Source organism: Schistocerca serialis, chromosome 3 (genome assembly GCF_023864345.2).
Source record: "Schistocerca serialis cubense isolate TAMUIC-IGC-003099 chromosome 3, iqSchSeri2.2, whole genome shotgun sequence".
NCBI classification, from domain to species: Eukaryota; Metazoa; Arthropoda; class Insecta; order Orthoptera; family Acrididae; genus Schistocerca; species Schistocerca serialis.
This window is the reverse complement of record NC_064640.1, coordinates 271,343,491-271,358,330: the sequence shown is the minus strand read 5'-3', so window position 1 is coordinate 271,358,330 and position 14,840 is coordinate 271,343,491. Positions and strand designations below refer to the sequence as shown.

Sequence of the window (14,840 nt, the reverse complement as noted above, 5' to 3'; positions counted from 1 at the left end):
CATTTCTCTGAAGAGAGAACTGGGCACAGTGCATGGAATGCTATCCTTGGGCTCCCAAAGAATGTTAACTTTAAAAATAGCATTTGTGTGTCCTAACTGCACTTCTTTTGCACAATTAATGCAGGAAATGTTGGAGAGGCAGTCAAAAGAGATTATTATTATTATTATTATTATTATTATTATTATTGTCGGCCTTGCCGCAGTGGATACACTGGTTCCCGTGAGATCACCGAAGTTAAGCGCTGTCAGGCGTGGTCGGCACTTGGATGGTGGATGACCATCCAGGCCACCATGCGCTGTTGCCATTTTTCGGGGTGCACTCAGCCTCGTGATGCCAATTGAGGAGCTACTCGACCGATTAGTAGCGACTTCGGTAAAGAATACCATCATAATGACCGGGAGAGCAGTGTGCTGACCCCACGCCCCTCCTATCCACATCCTCCATGAGGATGACACGGCGGTTGGATGGTCCCGGTAGGCCACTCGTGGCCTGAAGACGGAGTGGAGAGATTATTATTATTCTTATTGTTATTTCTTTCTTGTCTCAGACGTTATGTCTGGTTAAAAATGGAAGGTGACGCAGACCTTGATCAAGCGTGACTTCCTTTTAACTGTACGGTATATGTTACATTGCATTTAGGAACTTTCGGGTAATTGAACAAGTGTCAATAATTACAGATTTCTGTAGTTGTATATATAAGTTTGGATGTAGCTGTATTGCATTGATGTACTGGTGGATATTGTGTGGTATGACTCCTGTAGTTGATAGTATAATTAGTATAATGTCAAACTTTATCCTGATGCCACATGTCCTTGACTTCCTCAGCCAGTTGGATGTATTTTTCAATTTTTTCTCCTGTTTTCTTTTGTATATTTGTTGTATTGGGTATGGATATTTTGATTAGTTGTGTTAATTTCTTCTTTTTATTGTTGAGTATGATGTCAGGTTTGTTGTGTGGTGTTGTTTTATCTGTTATAATGGTTCTGTTCCAGTATAATTTGTATTCATCGTTCTCCAGTACATTTTGTGGTGCATACTTGTATGTGGGAACATGTTGTTTTATAAGTTTATGTTGTAAGGCAAGCTGTTGATGTATTATTTTTGCTACATTGTCATGTCTTCTGGGCTATTCTGTATTTGCTAGTATTGTACATCCGCTTGTGATGTGATCTACTGTTTCTATTGGTTGTTTGCAAAGTCTGCATTTATCTGTTGTGGTATTGGGATCTTTAATAATATGCTTGCTGTAATATCTGGTGTTTATTGTTTGATCGTGTATTGCAATCATGAATCCTTCCGTCTCACTGTATGTATTGCCTTTTCTTAGCCATGTGTTGGATGCGTCTTGATTGATGTGTGGCTGTGTTAGATGATACGGGTGCTCGCCATGTAGTGTTTTCTTTTTCCAATTTACTTTCTTCGTATCTGTTGATGTTATGTGATCTAAAGGGTTTTAGAAGTGGTTATGAAATAGCAGTGGTGTAGCCGATGTATTTATATGAGTGATTGCTTTGTGTATTTTGCTAGTTTCTGCTCGTTCTATAAAGAATTTTCTTAAATTGTCTACCTGTCCATAATGTAGGTTTTTTATGTCGATAAATCCCCTTCCTCCTTCCTTTCTGCTTAATGTGAATCTTTCAGTTGCTGAATGTATGTTATTATTATTATTATTATTATTATTATTATTGTAGGGTTTACTTGTACTTATATTGGTCGATATTTATTATTTTCTCTGACTATCTCATATTAGGACACCATTTATATTTCTATTCAAATTGATGGATTTGAGATTTTTCAAATTTACATGTATTAAGTGTTAGCACCAGGGGTTGGTGTGAGGACCTCGACTGCCGAATTAGGTTATCTTACTGTTGCTCAATGGCATTGTCAAACTGTGTCCGAGGACCAACTAGCCCAACTGGCTGAGACCTACTGCTCAGCAAGAAGCAGGTGACTTCAGCAAGTGCTTCATGAACTATGCCATATAGATCCTTCTCACTACCCCCATCCCTTATTGGGGGCAGAGCCCAGGGAAGGAAAGGAACTAATGAAGTTGAGAGCAATAGGGTTGGGGGCATGAATTATATCTTGGAGGGAAAGTTCCCACATCTACTTGTGTTATTCTTGAAATTATGTATTGATTTGAAGAATGGAGAAAGTGATAGGGTAGGATCCAAGTGACACTGGTTGTGAAGCAGGCATTAAAAAATTTGCTTAACAGCATGTCGTACAAGTGTATAGTCTAGGTGCCTCTTGGCTGCAAATATAATTTGGCAGTGGCCAGCTGGGTGGATAACTGGTTCATTATAATACTCAGGTAGATTGCTATGCAGTGACTGTTCCAAAGTTGGTAGGTTAGATGATGATTCTGCTTTTATATATAAGCCCATATTTCATACAGGGTGAAGCAAAATTCACGCACTCGGGCTTCGCAGTGTGCTTCTCACATGCCAGTGATAAAAAAAAGTCTCTCTCAAAATTTGGTCCTGCAAGCACACCCTGCAGAAAAAGGGCATTAAAGAGTGGTAATCTGGCAACACTGTAACCACATGTATGGTAATTACCTCTGTATGCAGGTATTAATTCTGCTGCACAGTTGGTGCAGTGGGAAGAGTTTTGGGTTAGCATGCAGGAGGTCGATGGTTCGATCCTGGATTGAGGCATGTGTTTTTTATTTGGTAAATGTAGTCCAGATGGTACGGTATCTGATATCTTAATTGTCAACAGGGATTGCAGCAGGTCCTCTAGAAAACATTTGCACTTACAAACTACAATCGTAGGAATGGAAGATTGGTCAGCTTTGAAAGAAGCCCTTTCTATGTCGCGGGTGTGAATTTATTCGAACCACTTCATCTACTAGATGCGAAACCTGGTTTCTGTCTACCCCCTCCAATGGTCCCATAGATTAGTACTGACTATTATCCTTGCCTCGTTCAGGTCCAGTACATTTCGTTAGGGCCTTACGTTAGCAGCAGGACTAGCAACGTGCTTTGCGAATTATGTCCAAACTTGGTTACTATTTGTATGTGTTATCACCAGGGTCCCACTAATTATGCCTTCTAACATTGAGTCTGGTAACCGCATGCTGTTTAGTATGTATCTCAATGCATTGTTATTATTATTATTATTATTATTATTATTATTATTATTATTATTATACTATAAATGGAATTGTGGAAACATCACATTAATTCTAAACCAAACATTTCACAATTAGTGGTGTCAGGATGAATCATGCAGAACAATATCTGTCAGAAGGATAATGCACATTATGTGGAACACTGTGCAGGACTGACAGCATGTTTATATTGTGTGTGCTGCCCACAAGACAGGGACTAGTTGTGAGTGGAGTAACGTGCCCATGACATACTCCAATGTACATGCATACACCTATCGAATTTTCTCATTGTAAACCTCAAATCCAGTGGGACAGACATATGGCATAAACAAACGATGAATATATGTATATGCTTCTGGTCCTGGGTGCATCTGATAACCAGGCTGGTGTTGCTTTTCGTGAATATGCTGCTAGATATTCTCGTCGACGCCATCCAGATAAAAATGTGTTTCATCGTCTGGAGCTGCGCCTTCATGAGTCAGGTTCTCTCCTTCCATCATCACGTGACAGAGGTCGTCCACGGACTTTCCATACTCCAGCTACTGAGGAAGCTATTTTGGAGGTCATACATCAAGAACCTCAGCAAAGTATACGCAGCGTAGCGAGGCAGCTGCGTACCTTGCAATGCACGTTAATTAACGTGCTGCCGAGCATGGACTGCACCTCTATCATTATGATTTCATGCAATACCTGCATCCTGCATCAGACAGACATTTTTTTATCGCTGCCATGTGAGGTGCCGCCCTGCAAAGCCCGAGTGTATGAATTTCGCTTCACCCTGTATGTTTTTTGAAATTCACATGCCCAACCACCGACGTTGCCCCATTGGGGCTACTTACTATGAATGACTTCCTCTACCAGCTTTTCATAGTTCTTGTTTCTTTACCAACACATCTATGTCACTGTTTATACCAATTTCCTCATACACCATCATTTACATTGCCTGACATGTTGCCTACATTGAATACCACCTGCCCCAATGTTCAGCTGACCCTAAATGTATCACCTCCATTCTTTTAACAATGAGTACCTATATCCTTACCTACAACTGGTATTCCTTTGAAGACAAAACTGACTAAAAGAAATACACTAAAAGAAATACAGCTAGCACATTAAATCTTATATATTCCCCAGTTAAAGTATTTTTTGTTGTCTGTATGTATGTTGTGGGATGGTAAATATCTTAGCTTATTATTAGTGGAGAAAGCAGTTGTGATTTTTATACAACAGGTTAGCAATTTTTTGTGAGATGAGTCCCAGATAGGGGATGCTAGCATACATTTTCACTTCCTTTTCTGTATTACAGTTTGTTTCTTTATTGTTGTTGTACTTAAAAAAAAACACAAAATCTTGAAGATTGGTAATGTTCTACAGAAACTTGAATTTTAGTACAGACTTCAACTTATATACCAGTCACATTCATTTAAGAATTCGCAGATAGAACAACTCCATACTTATCAATCATATACATACAGCTGCTTGCTCAATGAAAGATTCATATTTGAGGACTGGAAAGTTGCATAGGTCACACCAATATATGAGAAACAAAATAGAAGTAATCCACTGAATTACAAACCCACCTCACTCATGTCAGTTTGCTGCAGTATTTTGGGACATGTGCTGTGTTCAAACATTGTTAATTACCTTGAAGAAAATGATCCATTGACAAATAGCCAGCATAGATTCAGAAGATATTGTTCTTGTGAAACACAACTAGCTTTTTATTCACACAAAGTAATGAGTGCTATCAACAGGATATCTCCAATTGATACCATGTTTCTAGATTTCCAGAAGACTTTTGACATCATTTCTCACAAGTGGCTTCTAATCAAATTTATGCCTATGGAGTATCATCTCAGTTGTACAACTACATTCCAGATTTCCTGTCAGAAAGGACTCAGTTCATATTAATTGATAGAAGGTAATCAAGAAAATCAGAAGAAGTTATCTCTGGAATTCCACAAGAAAGTGTTATAGACCCTCTGCTGTTCCCGATCTGTATGAACAATTTGGGAGACAGTCTGAGCAGCTCTTCTTAGATCTTTTGCAAATGATACTGTTGTTTACTGTCTAGTAAAGTCATCAGAAGATCAAAAACAATTGCAAAATAATTTTGACAACATACCTATATGGTGCAAAAAGTGGCAATTAACTGTAAACAATAAAAACTTGAGGTCATTCACATGAGTACTACAATGAATTCATTAAATATCAGTTACACAGCAAATCATGTGAGTTTCAAAGCAGACAATTGAGCTGAATGCTGAGGGATTATGTTAAAAGCAACTTAAATTGGAATGATTACATAGAAAATGTTGTGGGGAAGGTGAACCAGAGACTGCATTTTATTGGCAGAATACTAAGAAGGTGGAAGTGATCTACTAAAGAGACTATCTTCACCATGATTGTCTTTCAACTGCAAGAGCATTGCTCTGTGGTGTGAGATCATTACCAGCTAGGATTGATAGAGCATGTCAAAAAAGTTCAAAGAAGGGTAGCTTGTTTTTATTATCACAAAATAATGAAGAGAGTTTCACCAGTATGATACGCAAGTTGGGGTGGCAATCATTGTGGCTTTCATTGCGGTGAGAACTTTTCTCATGAAATTTCAGTTACCAGCTTTCTCTTCTGCTTACAAAAATATTTTGTTGACATCCACCTCCACAGCAATGCATGATCATCATAAAAAAATGAGAGAATCAGAGCTTGCACAGAAACATTTAAGTGTTCACTTCCCATGCACTGTTTGAGAGTGGTATAGTATAGATATAGACTGGAGGTGGTTCAATGAACCCTATGTCAACCACATAAGTGTGATTTGGAGAGTAGTCATGTAGATGTAGATGTATTTGCATATTTATTTAGCTAAATTGTCAGTTATTTTGGTTGTGTAGCCAGTGTTCCATTACTGTTCTACACAGCACTCTGATACACTGCACATGGATTGTCCAATGTTGCTGCTATCTCAGTGTCTAAGAGTAGTATAAATTACAGGTATTTTGATGGCGATTATTGTCTGTAGCTGTGTGCAGAAGCTGCCTAGTGTACCAAGTCAGTTTGATAACCCTTTGTCTGACAAGGATTAGGCCTATTTTGCTATATATTATTTTGCAGTGAACAATTCCATAGATAGATTGTTTTATGTTGGTTGAAGAGCACTATCTTAATATCACATACACCATAGCCATTCTTTGGAACCCTGTCCTGAGATATCCAATTTGAGATTCCATGTAGTCCTTACTAGGAATAATTTTTGGCTGAGTGTATCAAAGCATATAATACTGCTCTCTCCTGGACTGAATGATAGGAGCTCTGTGCACTGAAGTATAAGTCTATTTGTGATGGCCGCTCTGAGTACTGCTAACTGTTCTTGAGTGTCACCAACTGATAACTTTTTTAAAATTTTGAATCAAAGTTGAACTTTATTTACATACTCTTGGCATTAATCAGGCTTTATTCTGCAATGTTTTTATACAGTCTTCTATTTCTGTATCAGAACTGTCAATGCACATTATATTTATCTATTTCTGTGGCCTTGCAAATATTGGACTCCTTTTATATCATTATTGATGCATTTCATACATAGAATGAAGGCTTTCACGACTGGATGACATAGCTGCTGGTAAGGTCATGGTCCAAGAAACTCTCCCGGCAAGACTCAGCAGAGGAGCACCTCTGAAGATGTCCAGTGCAGTCCTGGATGAAATGTCAGGTATGGAACAGTTTCTTGGACCACGACTTCACATCCTGAAAGGTTTACCAGCAGCACTTCATACGGTTTTAAACTCAACAGTGTTTTTTTCCATGATATGGTCAAGAATTGCTAGCCTAACAAGCAATTTTATGCTTAAATGTTGATTTCATAAGCAGTAACTCTATTTCCCACCTACTCCTATCATCCTTAAAACCTTTTTACTGTTTTTGAATAACTAAAATACCTGGTTAACTTTAACTTCAACTGATTTGAGTTGTATTATTTATTATAATTATTATCATCATTATCATTATTACATATTTTTGTCTCCAGGACAGTGATAAACTTGAATTTTAAATCATTATTCATTTTTTCTTTGTTTCCTTCTTCTTTTTCTCTTCCCAAGACCTCTTCATTCTGTGGATGTGTTCCTGTTTCCTTTGCTCTGTCCATATTTTGCCTATTTTCTTCCTTTGCCTTACTTCAAATTTCATGTTAATAATTTTGTTTCTGAATTTCTCTCTTTCATTTGTCATTTAAGTACTGATGTCTGCTTGTTGTAGGTCTTCTTCTATTTCTCAAAGCCAATTTTTTTTATTGAACTGTTTACTGCATCAAAAATCCTCTTTGTGAGTCTGTTGTTTTTCATTCTATGTATGTGTCCATAGAATGTTAGTTGGCATGTTGTAATCATGTCTGCGATCCTGTCTGTGTGTTAACATAATTCTGTGAATGGTCTTTTCATCCATATACCATCTCCTTGCACTGCTCCAAAAATTTTTCTGTGGATTTTATGTTCTGTTTTTTCTGTCTCTGTGATGCCTGATGCTCCAGCTGTGGTCATTTCTGATGCGTAGAGTGCTTCTGGTAGTACAACTGTACTGTAGTGCTTGAATTGACCCTGTCCTGAAATATTTCTTTCATTGTAGTGTGTCCATGTCAGTTTGTATGCCTTCTGAAGTTTTTCTGTTCTTGGTATGTTAGATGCTTTGTTTGATCCCCCTATTTGTACATATTCCCCAAGATATTTGAATTTTTCCACTCTGTTAACCTTTCCATATTTCGTGTACATGGCTTGGTGGTTGTTGTTCTTTCTTTCCATGTATTGCATCTTCTCTGTTTTCACAGAGACTTCGTGTAAGTATTGAAGTGCTTCTGTGCATCGTATTATTCAGTGTTATTAAAATATTGTTCAGCTGATATATCTGCTTTCTTTGATTATATTCTTTCTTTGTTTTTGGATCTTCAATCAAATGCCTTGCCCTATCGTATTTTATGTTGTGAAAAATGTGGGTTCTTTTTATGTTACACTCCCAGTTTCCCTCATCCTGCATATTTTGTATGTTATTTTATATATATTTGTATCACATTTTGTTGGACATCTGGTATTTTAAAATTATTACAGTTCCAATGACAATTTCATATATCAATGGTAGGCAACAAAAATGCTGTAACTCCATTTTATTGCATTTTAAAGGAGAAGCAAAATTGTTTCTTAACAAAATATAAAGTGATTCAGCTAAAGTAACTACATGCATAACTGTATAGTAGAAGCTTAGTTATTGACAGATTAGAGAAACCCATGCACTTTTGAACCTCTCTTTGGTAATAGAGTTAATGATTATTGGAATTATGATGTTTTCGCAGACAGATGGAGTTACGGGGTTTTCATTGTCTATCATCAACATGACACATCTTACAGCTGAAAACTATTTGCAAGTCATCACTTGCCTGAAGTTTGGTATTGGGTGAGGTGGTGTGTCTTCTTTTATAAATATTTTTACTTCAGTTTGATCTTTATATTGAGATTTCATGGAAGAAAAATGTTTGTTCCATCTATAGGCATTGTTAAAAAATACATTTTTTCAGTTTTAGGTTTTAGAGGTGTGTTTTTTTTTTTTTTTTTTTTTTTTTTTTTTTTTTTTTTTTTTTTTTTTTTTTTTTTTTTTAACCATCATGTTTTGTAAAGTGTAATTGTGAATTGTTGTGAAATTCACAATCATATTTTTACATATGCTAATTTCCAGGCAGGAAGCTGACCAGTAGAGATAAAAAGAGGAAAATAAATTTAAATATAAGAATTTACCATTTGAAATTATGTTGCCTTGGCTACACAGTCACTCTTAATTTTTTATCGATGTTACAGCTAGCCTTTATGTATCTCATGAAAGTGATATGTAGTTTATGTAATAAGTAATAATTTTTGGGTAAGTAACTTCAGCTGATGTCTGAGGTTCTTTCCACTGCTATTATGTTACACCCTAAATTTTATATCTTGGATTTTGGTCTTGAATGATGGCAGTCTAGAGAGGTAAGGGAGAATGGGGACTTAATGGGCAATAGTACAGAAGCTTTATGAATTATAGAGTGATGTGATGTGGAAGATGAAACTCTAATAATTTGTTATTACTATTTAAAAGTTCCATGTGTCTTCATAGACAGCAAAGTAAAACTCCTACACTAATGTATTGTGCCCTAGAATGCCAAAATTTCAGTTTCATTGTGCACAAACATTTGGAAAATACTCTAATGATTTGTCTGGTAATGGGATGAGATTAAACAAATTCTTCATATATTATTGGGAAATGTAAAATTTGACAGTGTGAAATTCAGTAATGACACGTGTGAAAGATAACATGTAGATCACAACTAATATTTTTAAATCCCAGTGAAAGTCGTCACCCTTACTTCTAAATGATTTACATTCTACCAATACTTTCCATTGCCATGAAATAACAAATAGTATATTCTTTAACTCTTCTGCTGATGCTGTGTTAAACTGAAATATTTGAGTGTATATTTATACGAGGGCTATCCACAAAGTACATTACGTTTTGGAATTAAAAATAAATAAAGTATTGGAAATTTTTTTTAATTATATACAGATGAAAGCCACACTTAAATACTACTTTTCTACATAGTTGCCATTTAAATTAAGGCACTTATCGTAGCGATGGATGAGCTTGAAAATTCCTTCGTCGTAAAATTCGGCCGCCTGCGTCTTCAACCACGTGGTTACCTCTTTTGGGACAGAAAAGGTGTGATTTTTGTGGATTTCCTGGAAAGAGGCACTACAATAAACTCTCATAGGTATTGCCAAATTCTGCACAACCTCAGAAGAGCAATACAAGACAAGGGGAAAGTTGGGCTCAAAGATCTTGCTGATTCACGACAACGCCCGGGCCCACACGGCAAATGCCACTCGTGAAGTTCTCGAATCTTTTAAGTGGGATTTGTTTCGTCATCTGCCGTACAGTCCCGACCTGGCACCGAGCGACTTCCACTTATTCACAGCAATGAAGAAGTAGTTGGCTATGCAGCGTTTTGATGATGACGCACAGCTTCAAGAAGAGGTAACCACGTGGTTGAAGGAGCAGGCGGCCGAATTTTACGACGAAGGAATTTCCAAGCTCGTCCATCGCTATGATAAGTACCTTAATTTAAATGACAACTATGTAGAAAAGTAGTATTTAAGTATGGCTTTCATCTGTATATAATAAAAAAAATTCCAATACATTATTTATTTTTAATTCCAAAACGTAATGTACTTTGTGGATAGCCCTCGTATTAGTAAATGAAATCTGTTACACAAAATATGTGATCAATGTTTTTAGGATCTGAAGATGTGGGTGAAAGGCAGACAAGAAGTGGAAATTGTTGATATGATCTTGAGGATTCGCCAGAAGCTAGAACAGTGTAAAGCGAATGATCTTCCCCTAAGTGATGATGTACAAGAACAGCTGCGGTACAGAATGTCTGAGATCATGTGTACACTACCTGAGGATCTGAAGGCTGTGTTGAAAGTGAGCTGATGGTGTCTTGATCTGTTTCAGTACAAAGTTTGTAATCTTCCAAAACTTCTGCTGTGCCTCACTGACTAGAGAAGCACGTTAAATGTGACTCATTGGAGGAATGCAATCTCTCTTGGTAAACTGATAATAATGGTGCCTTGAAAATCTCTCCAGTGTCTATGAGTCCATAAGAGGCTTGAAGAAAATAGTTATTTTATTTCACAAATCCTACCATTTTTGTAGATTGAAATATTGTGTGTGTGAATGTAATTGTATGTTATGGATGTTACTCTTTCTGTATTTCTTCCAAAACTTAAATAGCTCTGTGTGTGGAACATGGAGCTATAGTTTTAGCTGGTCCCTGTGTTTACCATTTTGACCAACAAGCTTGCCTACATCAAATGTGAGAGCAACAGTGAATGAGATGTTTATCTGTCCAACACTCTTTTTAATGTAGAAGTAAGTTAAAAAAGGTAATTTTTTTTACGTGTTGACTGTCCTAACAGTAGCATCAAATGAAACATTTTATGTGCATGGTGTATGATGCAAGTAACTACCTAGGAGGAAGTGAAATTTGACATGTATCACTGTATGCATTTTGCTTCTTCTACTTTTATTTGTTCAGGACTAGACCATTGTAAATGAAACCCATTAGATGTTGTTCTGTGTGTAGAAAATGAGTGTACAATTATCAGCCTGCATTAATTGTAGTTATTCACAGTCAAGTTTCACTTCGGTGTTTCTTCCAGTCAGCATCTGAACATATCTCATGTTGTTAAATTTATTATGCAGTGGTAAAAGAGAAAAAATGTTTGTGTGTAGTGTAACTGAGACACAGTACTGTACTGTGTGGAAAACTGTTTCATTATGTTTTTGGAATCAAGTATATCAGATCAGTGAGCCAAGATTTCTAGTTATCCACTAGAACCCATATTAAGCTTGCAATTGGTTGAAAGTATGTCCAGTTTTTGAAGTAACTCGAAGTACAGTTATCACAAAATCATCTGAAATAGTTGATTGCTGGAAAGTATCATGAAAAACCACATAACTAAAAAAGAGACTTAGTGCATTTTGTGTGTGTTAATGTCAGTGTTACGTTATGCCAGTGTATTTATAGATGTGAATGAACAAGGCCTAACAGGGAACTCATTGGAAAGGCTAGTGAAAAACAGGATGATGAATTTTGGTGATTGAATATATTTTTGATCAATCGTATAAGTCAGATAAGTGTACCTATGGCCTGAGTGACTGCCTAACTTTTAAAAAGCTGAAATGTTCAGTGAATGTTTGCTTCAACTAATCACACTATAGAGTGGTGTTTGTGTCCAAGGCTTTGGCCAACTGTGTGTCTCAGAATATAGTTCAATACGTTGTGTGTGTGTGTGTGTGTGTGTGTGTGTGTGTGTGTGTGTGTGTGTGTGTGTGTGTGTGTGTGTGTAAACATAATTAATGACATAGAGAGTAATCAGCAGAGAGACATTAAAAATTACAAAGTAAATTCTCAGAGTAAATCTCCTTCACGTGGTTGAAGTGATATAAAACAATAGTGTGGTTATGAAATTGGTCAACTATAAAGCATCACCCAGTGTCACTTTAAATGGGAAACTGATGCTTCAGGGCCTGTAATTGAATGCAGTGATACATAAACCCTCAGGGAAGAAACTTATAAGGAATCTGAAATGAGGAAGCTGGAGTCAGATCACTGAGAAAGAAAACAGAACAAAGAAGCAGAAAAGAACAGGAAAAGCAGAAAATATTAAAAAATATCACAGTGGTGTTTTCTATTGTGTATTTTGAAGAAAATTTATAACCATTACTTAAATGTACAACGTGGTGTATAGTATCGTTTGACCATTGTGATTTAACCAGAAACTATGGCTTGTAATTTAATTGTAGACTCTATAGTAAAATGGAGCAGGTAAACTTTTTAGAAAAGTGAATTTAAATGACTTGCAATAAAAATGCACAGATTTCAAATGTCTGTCTCTCTATACCGATTTAGGTTTTCCATGCTTCTCCTAAATGACTTCTGGTAAATGCCTGGATTGTTCCTTCAGTAATCCCATGAGCCATTTCCTGCTTCGTCTTTGTCCAGTCCTAATATGTTTTCTATCTCTATTAATCTTGTCATGGCACACATTAAATCCTAATGTTCCTTCCTTTTCAACTAATCTCTGTGGCATTGTCATCCTGCAGAACATTGGTCTCCCGATCAATCACTAAATCATACCCAAAATAAGGTGTCTGTGAGTGATATCATTGGAGGGTTATGAGATGAACACACTGCTGTCTACATTATTGGTAGTGACACTCAAAACCAGAGGCATTACTCATGCTGTAAATAATTTCTCAAGTGGCCTCATGATGCTAAGTGTCTCTCTTTCCAATCCTTCTTGCTTGGGAAATATAATTAAGTGGAAATAATAACTTTTTTAATTTCAACTTTATTGTATAAAGAAACTTTATACAGGGTGTCCCAGGTGGAATGGTCAATATTCAGAGGTGTAACAAGAATGATCATTGGAAGCAAAAAAATGTCTAGCAAACATACCTTAAGAACTATGACCACTTCTTCATCTTTGATACTGTGAAACAAATCTCTTTTACTGCCAGCTCCTTACTTTTCATATTTTTGGAGAAGGTAGTACGGACCAAAATAAGAAGGGAAAAAAAATTATAGTAAACATGGGTTCCAATATGCGTACCTTAAGAGCTATGGCACTTGTTCAATAGAAGAAATGTGTATCATAGTAGAGAAGATGAACAAGTGTTCATAGCTCTTAAGTTATGTATTTTAGAGCCCATGTTTTCTAGACTTTGGTGCTTCAAATGATTGTTCCTGTCATACCCCTGAATATTGACCACTCCTCCTGGAATACCCTATATATAGGTATTATGTGAGGCCCAGGTTGTGCTGCTGAAGTTGTATCACTGACTTGCCTTAGACTGAGGTACCACTTATACGTCTCAAAGGCAGTAAGGAGTGGGAAGGGAGAAGTAGGGAACTGATATAATAGGAATTTTTGGTCACCAGAACATTATAAGGGGTATTTTTGAGATTTTAAAAGGTTGAAAATACTAGAGAAAGTAATGAGAGAAATTAAAATTCAGCTTGTTTAAATGAGAAGACTATAAATGACAACATGTAAAACAGTATGTTAAATGACATGATTAAAGAAATCTTAACACTGAAAAAAGAACTAAGAGCACAGACAAGTTTTTCTTACTGGTGTTACATCCAGTAAAGAACTTTTACAAGCTTTTTAGCCACTTATGAAGCCAAATAAATACTCAGAAAGAATCCTTGTGGGGAAGTTAAACTGAAATGCTAAAGTAATCACTTTGGTACAAGTGCCACACAGGAAACTGACATGCCAGCCAACACAGCATCTTCTTGTAGTCTAAGTGTCATTGAATGGCAGTATTGGTGGAGCATGTGGTCAGCATGCTATTAACTAGGCCATTAATTTTATGTTTTGGATCCAGATCCACAGCTTCTCATACATTCTGTTGGTATCTAGCTATAACTTAAAGTTCCTGCTAGTCACAGATATAAGCCAGCTACCCATAAGTAGGCTCCAAAGATTCCTTCTTGACAAATTATTAAACTTATGAGATTAATTACCTTTACAGTAGGAAATATGCATGTGGGATTATGTTTTACTGTTTACTACATCCACCAAAATATAGATATTTGTGTAATAATTCACCACATTAGAACACTTCTTTGAAAAGAAATCAAGTTATTTAACTGTATAGTCATTTTGAGTTCAAGAAAGTATCCCCTCTATAACAAGTGTATTTATACACACGGAAGGAGTGACAGAGAAAGATGCAAATTACCAAATAAGCAGCAACCAGTCGAAAAATCATGTTTAAACATGATTTTGTGACTGGTTGCTGCTTATTTGCTATTTTTATGGTTTACGGTCGCTGCACAATTTGGGAACCACATGGAGCCCACCATTCAGATAAAGATGTGTTGAACAGACAGTTATATTCTCTTGGCAGAAGGAAGGGGTGTAGTGGTGAGTGAATAAATATCATTTTGAATAGATTCTCTTGTTCAGAAACATATAATTTCCATGCAGCAGGAACAATCGTATAAAATAATTTATTTCACTGAAATGACTTTTTCACTCTCCAGCAGAGTGTGTGCTGTTCTGAAATTTCATAGGAGATTAAAACTCTGTGCTGCACTCACTTTCAGAACATTCAGTTTCACAGACTGAGCTT

The 14,840-nt window shown here is 36.5% G+C and overlaps 1 protein-coding gene across 1 annotated transcript in view; it reads left to right on the top strand.

Moving 5' to 3' along the window:
• LOC126470046 (protein DENND6B) overlaps positions 1–11,976 on the top strand; it is a 211,371-nt gene extending 199,395 nt beyond the window's left edge. The window contains exon 8 of the mRNA XM_050097544.1: positions 10,428–11,976. Coding sequence (XP_049953501.1) covers positions 10,428–10,625 — 198 coding nt within the window. The 3' untranslated portion in view covers positions 10,626–11,976. The remainder of the gene's footprint in view (positions 1–10,427) is intronic.
• The last annotated feature ends 2,864 nt before the right edge of the window (positions 11,977–14,840 follow it).